This window comes from Gilbertella persicaria, assembly GCF_025201335.1.
Source record: "Gilbertella persicaria strain CBS 190.32 chromosome Unknown B0P05scaffold_41, whole genome shotgun sequence".
NCBI classification, from domain to species: Eukaryota; Fungi; Mucoromycota; class Mucoromycetes; order Mucorales; family Choanephoraceae; genus Gilbertella; species Gilbertella persicaria.
This window is the reverse complement of record NW_026252002.1, coordinates 134,034-147,355: the sequence shown is the minus strand read 5'-3', so window position 1 is coordinate 147,355 and position 13,322 is coordinate 134,034. Positions and strand designations below refer to the sequence as shown.

At 35.7% G+C, this 13,322-nt stretch overlaps 5 protein-coding genes across 5 annotated transcripts; 4 read left to right on the top strand and 1 right to left on the bottom strand.

The window, feature by feature from the left end:
* Positions 1–783: 783 nt before the first annotated feature.
* On the top strand, positions 784–1,983 carry B0P05DRAFT_554923 (uncharacterized protein). The gene is made up of 4 exons (XM_051579734.1): positions 784–822; positions 873–1,190; positions 1,240–1,396; positions 1,444–1,983. Exons 2-4 carry the CDS (start codon positions 1,008–1,010, stop codon positions 1,734–1,736), a joined length of 633 nt encoding a protein of 210 aa, XP_051431821.1. The 5' UTR covers positions 784–822; positions 873–1,007; the 3' UTR covers positions 1,737–1,983.
* A 322-nt stretch (positions 1,984–2,305) lies between these two features.
* On the top strand, positions 2,306–4,167 carry B0P05DRAFT_554921 (uncharacterized protein). The gene is made up of 4 exons (XM_051579733.1): positions 2,306–2,561; positions 2,613–2,641; positions 2,689–3,032; positions 3,107–4,167. The coding sequence occupies exons 1-4, from the start codon at positions 2,481–2,483 to the stop codon at positions 4,000–4,002; spliced, it is 1,350 nt and encodes a 449-aa protein (XP_051431820.1). The 5' UTR covers positions 2,306–2,480; the 3' UTR covers positions 4,003–4,167.
* Positions 4,168–4,219: 52 nt separating this feature from the next.
* Positions 4,220–5,148, bottom strand: B0P05DRAFT_554917 (uncharacterized protein). Its single transcript, XM_051579732.1, has 3 exons — positions 4,688–5,148; positions 4,546–4,631; positions 4,220–4,499 (listed from the first exon to the last, which is right to left on the bottom strand). The coding sequence occupies exons 1-3, from the start codon at positions 4,977–4,979 to the stop codon at positions 4,356–4,358; spliced, it is 522 nt and encodes a 173-aa protein (XP_051431819.1). The 5' UTR covers positions 4,980–5,148; the 3' UTR covers positions 4,220–4,355.
* A 2,815-nt stretch (positions 5,149–7,963) lies between these two features.
* On the top strand, positions 7,964–8,515 carry B0P05DRAFT_476357 (uncharacterized protein; the record flags this gene model as incomplete). The annotated part of the gene is made up of 1 exon (XM_051574899.1): positions 7,964–8,515. A coding segment is annotated over one exon (552 nt), but the record flags the coding sequence as incomplete, so codon positions are not given.
* Positions 8,516–10,238: 1,723 nt separating this feature from the next.
* B0P05DRAFT_233338 (oxoglutarate dehydrogenase, E1 component) lies at positions 10,239–13,299 on the top strand. The gene is made up of 7 exons (XM_051573292.1): positions 10,239–10,563; positions 10,615–10,685; positions 10,742–10,875; positions 10,936–11,511; positions 11,558–12,724; positions 12,774–12,881; positions 12,944–13,299. Exons 1-7 carry the CDS (start codon positions 10,307–10,309, stop codon positions 13,052–13,054), a joined length of 2,424 nt encoding a protein of 807 aa, XP_051431817.1. The 5' UTR covers positions 10,239–10,306; the 3' UTR covers positions 13,055–13,299.
* Positions 13,300–13,322: the final 23 nt, after the last annotated feature.

The following is a 13,322-nucleotide window of genomic DNA, read 5'->3' as shown; positions in this document are numbered from 1 at the left end:
GAATTTTTTATATTTAGACGAGCAAAAGAAAAAAAAAAGATTCTTGTACTACTTTACGCCTCATTTTTTTTTTACATAAGTATCGATGTTATTGAGATGAGTTGAAAGAAAAGGCCATGCGTTCATTATTATCAGCTTATGTTTATTTTTAAATCCAACTTTAAAAGGAAAGCAAGGGAAAACTTAATGAAGATTTTACTTGTGAGAACTCAGACAAGATTCCTCATTGTTTCATATGTTGTTAATTTGCCCACCGGTAAAGAAGAAAGTAGAAAAAAACAGTAAACAGAAAATCTTCATGATGGGCTAGAATCCACCTGATGGTCATACATTGTTTTTTTTATCGAGATTATATATACGAGACAAAACCTACTAGTTTTATCAAATCCCCCTAGTCAATATACAAATACTGACACAAAGCAATAGAGAATGTTGCCTTGACTGTACTTGTACATGAATTCATTTATTGATACATGAAGCATTATTTTTTTGCATTCAAGATCGATACTCCTTTAATCTGAACCAGGAACTCGGTAAGAGTTCTACAAACTTCGTCATTATTATGTTACCATGTAGCAATTCAGGGACCACAAGAGAAAGAAACAGAGAAACGACTCAAAAAAAAAGTGTGCGTGTGTAACCAGGTCAGTTGGCAAAAAAAGAGAATTTGTATGATGTAATAAATATTGAAAGAACAAAAAAAAACTTATCACGAATCGTACATATATAAAGAATCTTTTTTTTTAAAGTACATCTATTTTTTTCTTTTTCTTTTCTTTTTCTAATATAAAATACTTCTTATGAACAATCAACACTGTCAAGGTAAAAAAAAAAGACAATAGAAAAAAGACATGTCTTATAATGTTTTCTAGAACAAGAACCCAACCCATTCGAACAAAGTTTTTCAACAGTATCAACAAAAGCACCTTTTTATGATCCATATCAAGCAAAAATAACTTGTCACCCCCAAAATGGGATAGAGAAGTGGGTTTCTGACATCTCAACTTATGCATACGATTCTGGCTCAGTCAATGGTAAAAACCGAATTTAGATCAAAGTATCATCTAATTAATTTAGATTCATATTCTTCTGTTTCAGACACACAAGTGACAAGTGAAGATAGTAGCAGCGATGATGTTTTAAATCGCCGGCAACAACAACAACAACAACAACAACAACAACAACAACAACAAGTAAGTAACATTCTATATCTTAAATGGTGCTCATTTTATTCCATAGTATGTATTTGAACCCACAAGACAATTTTCAGCCCATAATAAACAACAACAACAATGTCAACACACTAAATCGGCCAATAATAAGAAGCGATCGAAATCGACAAAATTACCTGAAGATGAAGAGAAACGAAAGAACTTTTTGGAAAGAAACAGATTAGGTAAGCTATTTTTCATGCCGCGTTGTTTTCTCACAGATCAATCACAGCTGCATTAAAATGTAGACAAAGAAAGAAACAATGGTTATCTAATCTCCAAGCGCGCGTTGAGTTTCTGACAAATGATAATGAGCAACTTCAATTAGAAGCAAATGCCTTACGTAATGAAATTATGGACCTCAAAACCTTATTGATTACACATAAAGAGTGTCCTCAATACAATGCTGCTTTACTTCAAAGAGCCCAACATGTACCCATGTTGGATGAAAACGCACAACTTCCCTATCCATTTGAATATCATTCTCATGTCTATTATCATAATCTCTCATCTTCTACAGCTTAACTTTTTTTTTATATAATCTATGTAAATATGTATGTATGTATGTGTAATCTTTTTTATTTTTTTAAAAAAGAAAAAGGCCCCCCTTCTCACTTATTCTATTGTTTTTTTTCTTTCTCTTGTCATGTATCCATTTTATAAATTATGTATAGTTCTCTCAACATGCAATTTTCTTCTTTTAAAAAATACGCATATTCTATTTACATTTCATTTTTTTTTATGATTCAAAAATAAACATATTTATTCTAAATACAAGTTATCTCAACAGAAAATTGTATTGAATGGAATGGATTTCTTGGAAAACGCCAAGAAAGACAAGAATTAGGTAGATTTCATAAAGAACTGCCCTTGTGTTTGGTTTATACATGCATTACATTTAGAGTCGTTGATCTTTTTTTTTTCTTTTTTTTTTTTTCAAGTACATACTTGTTACATATTTAAAACTTATTTTTGTTGTTTTTAATTGATAGCGTACATGCATATAAAGAGACGATTGTTATGAATACGGTTTTGTCGATCTCTATATGAATAAGGAAATATTTCTTGTTTCTCTTTTGTATATGGATAGGCAAGAGGAGTTCATTACAAAAGTACCTTCTTCTTAAAAGGGCTATAATTTAATGCAATGCAAGGGGTATTTTCTTTTTCTATTTGGAAACCATAGAAAGTTGTTTAGTTTATTGCATAAAGATATATAAATTTGGATTCTTGCTGCTTTCTTTCTTCTTTCTTTCTCTTTTCTTCAATATGCTTCAATCTCATGTCATTAATGTCTTACCTCGTCGATTATTAGCTTCTTTTTGGGCAACTCCTGAAACTCGTATTTCGGTAATTTACAATCACAATCCATTGTTATTCTAAACATACTTTTTTCTTTAGTTATCACATTTAATGAAGCCATTAGACAGGTAAGTTAGTTATTTCCCTAAACATCTTACCTAATTTGTCTATTTAGTCAACAACCTGCAGCCATAGAACCTTCTTTTCTATGTAATGAGCTACCTGTTCGATATACACACATATTACGATTGCTATCTACCTTGTCACATGAATCACTTCAATCGCCTATCATCAGAAATGTAGCACATAGTTATCTTCGCGATATATGCACATTATTACACCCCTCTCTAAAACAAACATCACCCAAAGCATTCTCAAAAGTCTTGACCAAGTTACGTCAAAGTCAAGCACTCAACTTGATTCGATTAAAGTATGCACTTTTATCAAAACCTTTAGCCACATCAGTTTCATTGCTAGAGAATATCAACATTATTCATACTGGTATTCATCTCTTGCTTGGTAAGTCAACTTTTTGCCCCTTAAATAGTCTTGGCAAAAAACAGGAACACCATATTCACATTTTCTTTATGCAGATCAACACCTTTCATGGGATACAAATCATGCTCAAAAAGTTTGCCCTGAAACGATTGCTAACCAAGCTGTTGATGATGCCAAAAAGACTCTCTTGGATGCATTGGGTGCTCATACTACTCTACCTGAAATCGAAATCAAGAGAGATACGATGATCAACAAAAGATGCTCTCAAGAAAGCGAAAGAGAATTCGTGTTTCTTCCTAATTTACTGCATCGCATCCTCTATGAATCTACACTTTTGTCATTAAAGGCACAAGCTATGCAGAATGAAGAAACTGACAGTAAACTGAACTGGTTCCAACGTCAATGGAAAGGCAAGCATCGACCATTGTCATTACGTATCTTTGGTGGCCCAACCAGTGTTGGTTTTCGACTGGATTCTGCTGCTTCTCTTCATGACCATGATCTATTACCCAGTATCCCTCGTGACATTTTAGGCATTCCTGTTTGTGGCTCTGTCTTGTCCCAAACAAGTGCTAACAAAGTGAATGATGAAACACTGCGGCACCCTGAAATGGTTGAATGGGCTTCTATGAGTGGCTGGCGATCTGCAAAAACATTGGCTCGTCATTGGGGAGGCAACTTGGATGCTGTGTCGGTTGAGGGTCTAGGATCTACTATCTATCTTGCTTTGGATCGAGACCCTACTTTACCTGAGCACTATCCTTCTCGCATATCCTTGGCTGCTTCTGCTCATAGTTTGCTTCGTCATCATAGACGCACATCTGCTGCTGTTGCATCTGCCGACCATACACTTTCGATACAAGCTGCAGCTACTCAATTGGATGCCTTTTTGTATGCTATTTCCGATTCTCAACAATCTACTTTTGTTAATCCCAACCCTCTTTATCATCACCATTCTGTCTCTCTCACTGCAGCTGTTGGACATGCTTAACTTTTTTCTTTTTCTTCTTATTGTATGTAATACACTCGTTTTTTATGATACCAGATACGATTCTACCTTTATTAGCATTCGCATATATACATATTTATTTATTCTCTTTTTGTAAATATACCACCACAATAAAAATTCTAAATCAAACTTGTTTTCCTGACAAAATGCTCCTCGTATATTTCTCCTTAGATATTGACAAGATGCCCTTTTTTTTCATGCACAAATAAAAAAGTGGCTGATGTCAAAATGTTCATTCTTCAAAGCCAACAAGTGGCATATTTTTATTACATACAGTATTAAGGTAGTTATTATTTACATATATTTTTTCTATTTTACAATGGTATCAGAATAAATTAAAGTTTTTTAGGTTTGCCATTCAATAAGACAGGCTTGATTTTTGTGACAGATACAGATCTTGCTTTGATCATAACATGGGTTCGACTCGAAGCATGATTCTGATAATATGTGGCTAAAGATGCACCTTTACAATCAGAGGACTATCATAAAACATAAGTCTATAATACAAAATACAATACCACTTACTCTATAGAATGTCACTTTGACCATAGGGTCATTCAAGTCGTATGAGCCAACTCTTTTTGACGCTAGATTCCAGCAAGGTGTAGAAGCTATATTGATACTAAACGTAAGTTATATGCTTTTATATGTGTATGTTCAATTTTACCTCCATTAAAAGCTCGAATGGTTTGCATTTCACCTCGATTGTCAGGCCTTGAAAAAACTTGCATTCTAAATTGACGTGGCCTTCTGTTCCATGGCTTGATGTCTCGTTGATGCTGGTGTTCAAGTGGGAATGCAATAGTCATATGCATCCATGTTATAATAAGACATAAAACAATAGAGTATATGAGCTTCATATTTGCTTCGTAAAGAGAGAAAGAAAGAAAACTTTTTAGTTCTTTAAACCTTATAAAAAGAATATAAAGTGATACAAAATGGTTTAATTTTAGAATCATTCACTCAAAAGAAACCCCTCGACTTGTGGCTATTATTCACATGATAATAACTCTTATTCTAGCTTTGACATTTGGTTGCCTCTTATTGATAAAGAACAAGACGTGCAAGGCTTAGATAGATAACGATGGCTTGGTTATTTTTTATTTTATTTTATTCTGTTCTTCAGCCCATATAAATTGCATAAAGTGAGTACGTTACACCAAGAGTTGTTTTGGCTTTGACTCAATCATATAGCCCTTTTCTCATGTGGCCTTGAGTTAAGCAATGTTGCTAAGAATAGCACTGGCATATATATATACATCATTCTCTTATCATTTCATTCTTCTTATTCTACTGCATTCTATATGTCATAATACATGTATATTCAGATTATTATTTCCAAAGAAAAAAAATAAGAGAAAAATTGACTTGTTTATTCAAGATCATACAGTATCAAAAGAAAGAAAGAGAGATAGAGATCAATATCCTATTCATTCGAATTGCAATTCGTATCAAATTAGCTTTGATGAATTGACAACAATATCAGACATTATTTAAAATGGAATAATAATGACGTTTCTTACTCCTTGTACCACAAATATACAAGATTTCTCTAGAAGGCATGCGCCTATAACAACATATCATTGGGAGGCATGCTATGTATGGAATAAGGGCTATTTTTACTATCACAACAAACAAGCATTCATGCAGAACCATTATGTAGTAATTCACCGATCTGGTTCATAATTATTCTGAAACTACTTATTTCTGATTCGTCTTGGGCAAATTTCACCCTTGCCACGCCAAACTTTAAAGATATATAGAAATACGGGTTTCGTCGTCTCCCTTTTATAGCAAAGAAATTACGCGTCGAGTTTCTATAGAATAGAAAATTGTCGTATTAACAGATAATGAAGCGTGTGTGTGTTTAGAGTTACATAGATAATGCATTTGTTTGAATTTTCTTTTTCAATCAGAGGAGTTTAAGAAAACCAATTGCTTTTGATTCCAATTTGACCGTTTGTAATTTAAAGAAAATTACGTAAAATTAAAAAGTTTTCTCTTTTTGGAGTAGTCTTTAGAATTGGAGGAGTATTTCCTATGAGTGATAATACACAGCTTGTTGGAAAATGAGACTTGCAGAACATAATTCTCGGTTCCTTTCTTAGCAGCCCCGAGTACCTTTTTTTTTTCGGTATGTCTTCTCCTTCTGCTCTCCAATTGCAAATTCACTTGGACTTTCTTTTTGTGTTTGGTTTTTCTACTTATTGTTTAATTTGGATGATAGAAAGAGAATTCTATAGCGCTTATGACTTTCACTTTTGATTTCAATAACGATATCGATTCTCTTTGTAGATATAGGCAAGGAAACGAATTGTTAACTTGAACAATTCTGATTGCATAGAAGGCATTTTAGACGATACAAATGTGATCAGAGTTTTGTTCAGTGACAAAAATCCATATCATTGCCAACTTATCACAAAGTAATGTATCAAGCTAACCACTAGAATTCTTTCTTACCTCAAGTATTATCTCTAAATATAAAAGCAATACAACAATGAGTTTGGTAGCAAACACTAAAAACAATCTGGCCATATTTGTTGATAAAGCGCTTTTTTTATTTAAAGTATGGGAAATAATCTAATCAAAAGGAGAGCCAATGCTTTAGAAACAAAAGATTTGTTTATCTCTTTAAAACGAAGCATTGTATTCATAATTATGCACAAGTTGTTTAGTGTAACAACACGCTGAGTTTGTCAGAAAGTTTATTGTGAAAGAAAAAGTGTTGGATTACTTGCAAAAAGGTGATCGAGTCGTAGTCGAATCCAGACAGCCAGTATTAGATGAAGCTTTTATATTGAAACCCATACGATCAACGGGTGTTGCTGAAATAAAACTGTTGCAATAAACAATGACCGCAAGCAAAAGCAAAATAATTTTCAATTTCATGAAGAGAAAAGAAATGGAGTGAGAAAAAATAGAGTGAAAAATAAGATTCTTTATATTATAATCCAATAAGGAGAAAGAGTAAGAAAGAGAGCGAAAGCATTTTAATCAACAATTGAATAGGAATGATTAAACGCCCGACATTACTCCAAGATACAATGAAGGGTGTCTTCTATTGTCTGAACAAGAAAAAGACAATAATATCTTTTAATTGTTTGTCAGCTTTGGCTGTTGGTATTGTTGGTTTTTTTATAATGTTATTTGGTAAACCTTTTGATGCATCTTCTCATAAATTCAATCAATTATATACTGAGGATTATTTTAGACAACTTGCCACATCCTTTCTTGATTGAAGTTATAATTTGTGTTCTTAGGTTTATGCACGTCTAATTGTTACACGATAATACTCACTGATTGACTGCTGTTTCTTTTTTTGGGTATTTATCGGTGTTCGTTTCAAGGTTGCTGGACTGTGTATTTTTTCTCTCTCTTCTTGCTAATAAATTTGCTGTTATGGAAGATCTCGTCGAAGGATCAGAGCTTCCACTACTGTCTGCTGATCCTCACAAAATAATTGTGGGAACAGGCTCTCCTTTGTGCCGGTTTAAAGGCAGTAGTCAAAGTAAATAATACTACAATCAGAATCTAAGCTAATCGTATTCTCTTTTTAGCTGTCCAGTATTTTACAGAACACCAAATCATACCGAGAACAAATGATTTTAGACCAACACAGCTTGTTAGAAAAGCAGACTTGAAGCATTTGGTAAATATGATGGTTGTATATGCGTGTCTTACATTTCGTTCTAGGTGACTAAAATATTTAAAGACATGCCAGAATTATCAGCAGCAAGACTACCGAGATCAGAATTACTTAATATACTGTCAACCAATGCAGATATAGAGCGAAAATTCGAGTCGATAGATCCACTTGTTGGCAATAGTTTGGCCATCACAAAATATATCAACAATTCACAATTGTTTCTATTTAGCGCTGGACCTTCTTTATCCAACTTGAGTAAGTTATTTATTGCAAATTGTTTTGTGTATTCACTTGTGATTAGTCATTCTTTCATCCGAGAAAAAACCATTTGAATTTGAAAAAAATACAACTGTCGATCTCCCTTTGGATTCAATAACCATTCACAACACAATTGACCTGCAATATCCTATTCGACAAATCACTATTTCATCCTTATCGACTTTAGAATTCAAAATTTTTGCAATCAGAACAACTTCTACTATTCATTTATTTACACTAGACAGTCAACAGGCTATAAAACAAATCCATACAATTCATTTAGCCCAAAAGACAGAAATCAAACCGAGTATTGATTATTCAATGCCAATTCATGTGGAAATGAGTCCTTTTCGCGAATATCAATATGTGTTTATTACCAACAATGGATACACTGCTATTGTTGATGGTTTGGAAGACAAATTTCTTTACGAAGATGTAGATGACATATCAGACAATTTAAGCTATTGCTCTCGATGGCGATCGTGTGCTTTTGGTAGGTCGCCCTTTACCATACTTGTTGCATCTCCTGAATGTATCCAAGAAAAGGAGTTTACAGTAAAGTATACATATCAACCTTATATATTTAATTAACAAACTTTATATTTTAGCATGAGACAGTCAAGACCAACATATTTACGCAACCTAACGATTGCATTATCGCATTCAAACCTTTAAGCTTGTACCTCTATTGCTTTGCAACGCTAGAACATATTGTTGTTATGGATCAGCTTGTTCCTAAAAAGCCTATCTTGACTTGGTCACATCAATTAAGAGGTGGTGCTTTTTGCTTATTGACAGATCAAATCAAACAGGACAAGTGTAAGTAACAAATTGCTTTGAATCAAATATTTACTTTTTTTGAAGGGCGTATCATGGCTTTTTCTAGAGACTCACAGTACGCGAGTATGCTTGAGTTTTCTTATTCAAGCACAAGGTAAATATGTCTCTTTTTTTTTTTATGTTGGTATACTCACTCTATATGTGTAGTGCATTACCAGTGCCAAAAATTTTAGAATTACATAATTTGGAACTCTCTGTTCATGCTTATGAAGAATTATACGATTTCAATAGTCGAATGAGACCAGTCGGTATTCTTTTCAAAACCAACCAAAACAATCCCACTACTGGAGATAGTTTTTGCAGCCTATACCGATTGTTTGAAGATGGCTCTATCAAAGTACACTACATCGCACTATGCACCAGTAAATCCAAACAAGAAAATATGCTTACACAACCCACCTATCAGATTACACATAGTCATCCCAAATTTGATGCACTATTAAAACAGGTAAAAAAAGCCATGTTACCCGAACGACAACATATCAGAGAAACAGGCGAGATTATGAAGCTAGACACCAAGCATTTCCACGCATTCTTTCAAGAATATGCAAACGAAGTCGAATCAAACACAATAGACGAACGACTCAAGTCAAAAATAGCATCTAAGGCACGTCAAATTCAATTCCCCGTTCCTTATAGAGACCTTTTTGATGAAACACATCAACACTATGCTTTGACTGAACTCGAATCATTCCTAGACCAGATGCAACAATTTGAACCTATAGAACGCATTCAACACATCAAGATACCCGGTGTTATTCAAGACAATGATCATCATAGAGAATTACACCAAAAGCTAAAAAAAGCACATGATAAAGAGATACAGCTATCAAACATCATTCTCCGTCCCTTACCAGCTCAAGATCATCATGGACTAGAGTATTTACATCATGCTACCTTTAAATCCACAATCACATCTCAAGTCTTGGCCAATTGTTGGACTTTAGACAACACAAAGCACTCGGACATCGTCTTTCCTGAGTACGATACCAATAGTGTACCTGTGCCTGAGACATTTCCTTCTATCAAGAAAAGAAAAAGTCAGTATGTTGTACCTGAAATTTTGTTGGATGATGACGAAGAAGATGATTTGCCTGATTTACCTGTGGTTGTCAAGACAGTGAACAGATCACTTCCGGCTCGATTGAAACACAAGATGGATCCAGATCAAGAAGAAGAAGAAGAAGAGCCATTATTTATGTCTTCTCAACATTTATTGCCTTCTTCACCTAGAAGACCAACAACACAATCTTCCCATCAGCCACCGAGTCCTGCACGCGCTTTTACCAATGTATCCACACAGCCTTTGTCTGGTGCTTTTGGCTCGAGACAAAAGTCTGTGGCAAAGAAAAAGAAGAAGCCAAAGACATCTGGTTTCAAGTAATAAAGTCCTGTTTATCCTATCATTCATAGTGCTTATCAATCAGGTGACCGTGAGTTAACTTTGTTTCCGTGGAAAAAAAAACATACGCACTGCTTTTATGCATTTATAAGATTACCCTTTTTTGTCTCTCCTTTTCTTTTTCTTCTTGTTATTTAAGAATGCTTCGAATCAATTCAACAAGAAATCGATTCTTGAGTTGTTCTTTTAAAAAGAATACAAACTTATTAAAGAGACAATACCATGATGATGGTGTATTTGGATATCGCGTACCAAAGGAATACAAGTTGCCTGATTATACATCAGAAGAATTATCCAACCGTATGAAATATGGTAGTTTGTTGCGTATGGTTCAAGCCTATCGCACGCATGGTCATGAAGGTGCCCATTTAGATCCACTTGGTATCATGAAAAGAAAGTAAGTTTATTGCATGGCTTTAAGCATTGGAATTGATCTCTATCCTGATAGAGAAGTGCTTGCTTTAAAACCTGAAAGATATGGTCTTGATAAGAGCGATAGTCAGCCTTACAATCTTGCTGGTAAATACGAAATGAGTCCTGGGAAATGAGTTAATTAAACAGGCGAGTGAGGTTAGGTATTTTACATGTAAATGACACCGTACAAGAGAAAAGCTTGAGTAACAAGAACGAAGCTGATTTCGAAACCATTTTGAACCATTTACATACTGTCTACTGTGGGAAAATTGCCTATGAATTTATGCATTTGCCTGCAAGTATTTCTCACGGCCTAGTATAATATATATAAAAAAAAATTAACCTCTCTTGATAGTCTGCTAGTGAAAGAAGATGGTGGTATCATGCTGTCGAAAGCTGGGAAAAACCACAACTGACAATAGACCAAAAAAAGCGTATTCACAAACTCCTTTCCAAGTCTGAAGACTTTGATCACTTTCTGGCTAAAAAGTTCCCTAACGTAAAGCGATATGGTCTCGAAGGCGCCGAAAGCATGATGGTCGCTTTAGATCGTATTTTTGAGCTCTCTGCCACAAATGGTATCCAAGACATTGTGATTGGTATGCCTCATCGTGGTCGTCTTAACTTACTTTGTGATTTACTCGAGTTTCCCTATGCTGCTTTGTTCCATAAGATGAAGGGCTACCCAGAAGTACCTGAAGGCACATTTGCTTCAGGGGATGTGATTTCTCACCTGACAAATAACCCTACACTTCACTACCATGGAAAACCAGTCCATGTGTCTCTGTTGCCTAACCCTTCTCATTTGGAAGCCATTAATCCTGTGGCCATGGGTAAAGCCAGAGCCAAACAAACTGGGCTGTTGAGCAAGTCTGACGATAGCTGTAGCTTGGGTGATCGCGTCATGTGTGTTCAAATCCATGGTGATGCTGTAAGTGGGATAGCTTTGTAGACAACATGGTACTGATTGATTGTAGGCATTCTCAAGTCAAGGCATTGTGATGGAATCCCTGGCCATGTCGAATTTACCTCATTATTCTTCGGGTGGCTCTGTTCATATTGTGGTCAATAACCAGCTGGGTTACACTACACCTGCGCAGAATGCTCGTTCGTCTGCTTATTGTTCTGATATTGGTAAAATGATCAATGTTCCTGTGGTTCATGTCAATGGCGATTTCCCAGAGGACGTTGCCCGTGCTTTAGACGTTGTGTTTGAATACCGAAACAAGTTTAGAAAGGACATCATTCTTGATTTGATGTGTTACCGTCGTTGGGGCCATAATGAATTGGATGAGCCTGCGTTCACTCAGCCCTTGATGTACAACAATATCCGTCACCGTACTTCTGTTCCCAAATTGTATGAAAAGAAGCTGTTGGATGAGAACGTATTGAGTTCAGAACAAGAAGCTCAGTCCATTCGATCGTCTCATATGCAAGCACTTGAAAGTCAACTTCAACAAGCAGAGTCCTATGTGCCTAACACTGCTCAAATCCATCTGGATGGAAACTGGAAAGAGATGCAACACATCACTTCTGGAACGCAAACAGAGCTGCCTGATACAGGCTGTGATACTGTGCTGTTGAAAGAGATTGGTGAATTATCCGTGACACCACCCGACGGCGTCAAAATCCACTCTCGTCTTCAGAAATACCATATTGATCAACGTACAAAGAAGCTCAAGTCAGGTCAAGGATTGGATTGGGCCACAGCTGAAGCACTGGCTTTTGGCTCATTACTTAAAGAAGGCTATGATGTACGTATCTCAGGTCAAGATGTCGGTCGTGGTACCTTTTCTCAACGCCATGCCATGTTTGTCTGTCAAGAAAGCGAACGTACTGTTGTCCCCTTGAACCATATGGACAAAGCCCAAAAGAACTATTTGGAAGTTGCCAACAGTCCACTTTCTGAATACGGTGTGTTGGGATTTGAGTATGGTATGTCCATGGAATCACCTCATCGTTTAGTCTTGTGGGAAGCTCAGTTTGGTGATTTCTTTAATGGTGCACAGATCACGATTGATACCTTCTTGTCAAGTGGAGAAGAGAAATGGTTAAAGCAAAGCGGGCTAGTGATGCTCTTGCCTCATGGTCAAGATGGAGCTGGTCCTGAGCATTCTTCCAGTCGTATTGAACGCTTTTTGCAGGTATGTTTGTATGCGTCTTTGATGATCAATAACGCTCATTTCCTTTTAGATGAGTAATGATGCTTTTAATGTCAGCAAGACAGATAATGTTCCACCAAATTGGCATATTGTCAACTGTACGACACCTGCTCAGTACTTTCACGTGTTGCGTCGACAGGTAACAACAACAACAACAACAACAATACGAATGTCATTTAATCCCTTCCGTCCTTTGTGTAGATGCTTCGAAGCTATCGCAAGCCTCTTGTTGTGTTCTCCCCCAAGAGTTTGCTCAAGTCTCCTGTAAGTAAATGTATGTTGATTTCAACTTGGCTGATTTGTATCCTATAGCTTGCTGTCAGTAGCTTAGACGAAATGGGACCTGGTACTAAATTCCAACCTGTTTTGAAAGATCCCTCGATCCAAGATCCTTCCAAGGTTGAAAAGGTTGTCTTTTGCTCTGGCAAGTTGTACTACGATCTTGTCAAAGAAAGAGAAAACCGTCAATTGAATGAAAAGATCGCTTTTGTTCGTATAGAAGAATTAAGTCCATTCCCCAAGAAGGAACTCGAGCAAGAGATTGCCAAGTTTTCTGATGCTCAACAATTTGTCTGGTGCC

Bases quoted from the DNA above. Each gene is read 5' to 3' on its own strand.
- B0P05DRAFT_554923 (XM_051579734.1), top strand. From the start codon at position 1,008: ATGCATACGATTCTGGCTCAGTCAATGGTAAAAACCGAATTTAGATCA. The intron at 1,191-1,239 runs CAAGTAAGTAAC...TTTATTCCATAG, and splicing joins AACAACAACAACAACAACAA to TATGTATTTGAACCCACAAG. The intron at 1,397-1,443 runs GTAAGCTATTTT...GATCAATCACAG, and splicing joins TTTGGAAAGAAACAGATTAG to CTGCATTAAAATGTAGACAA.
- B0P05DRAFT_554921 (XM_051579733.1), top strand. From the start codon at position 2,481: ATGCTTCAATCTCATGTCATTAATGTCTTACCTCGTCGATTATTAGCT. The intron at 2,562-2,612 runs GTAATTTACAAT...TTTTTTCTTTAG, and splicing joins CTCCTGAAACTCGTATTTCG to TTATCACATTTAATGAAGCC. The intron at 3,033-3,106 runs GTAAGTCAACTT...TTCTTTATGCAG, and splicing joins TGGTATTCATCTCTTGCTTG to ATCAACACCTTTCATGGGAT.
- B0P05DRAFT_554917 (XM_051579732.1), bottom strand. From the start codon at position 4,979: ATGATTCTAAAATTAAACCATTTTGTATCACTTTATATTCTTTTTATA. The intron at 4,632-4,687 runs GTAAAATTGAAC...GTATCAATATAG, and splicing joins CATTCGAGCTTTTAATGGAG to CTTCTACACCTTGCTGGAAT. The intron at 4,500-4,545 runs GTAAGTGGTATT...GTTTTATGATAG, and splicing joins TCAAAGTGACATTCTATAGA to TCCTCTGATTGTAAAGGTGC.
- B0P05DRAFT_233338 (XM_051573292.1), top strand. From the start codon at position 10,307: ATGCTTCGAATCAATTCAACAAGAAATCGATTCTTGAGTTGTTCTTTT. The intron at 10,686-10,741 runs GTAAATACGAAA...GAGTGAGGTTAG, and splicing joins TCAGCCTTACAATCTTGCTG to GTATTTTACATGTAAATGAC. The intron at 12,882-12,943 runs GTAACAACAACA...TCCTTTGTGTAG, and splicing joins TTCACGTGTTGCGTCGACAG to ATGCTTCGAAGCTATCGCAA.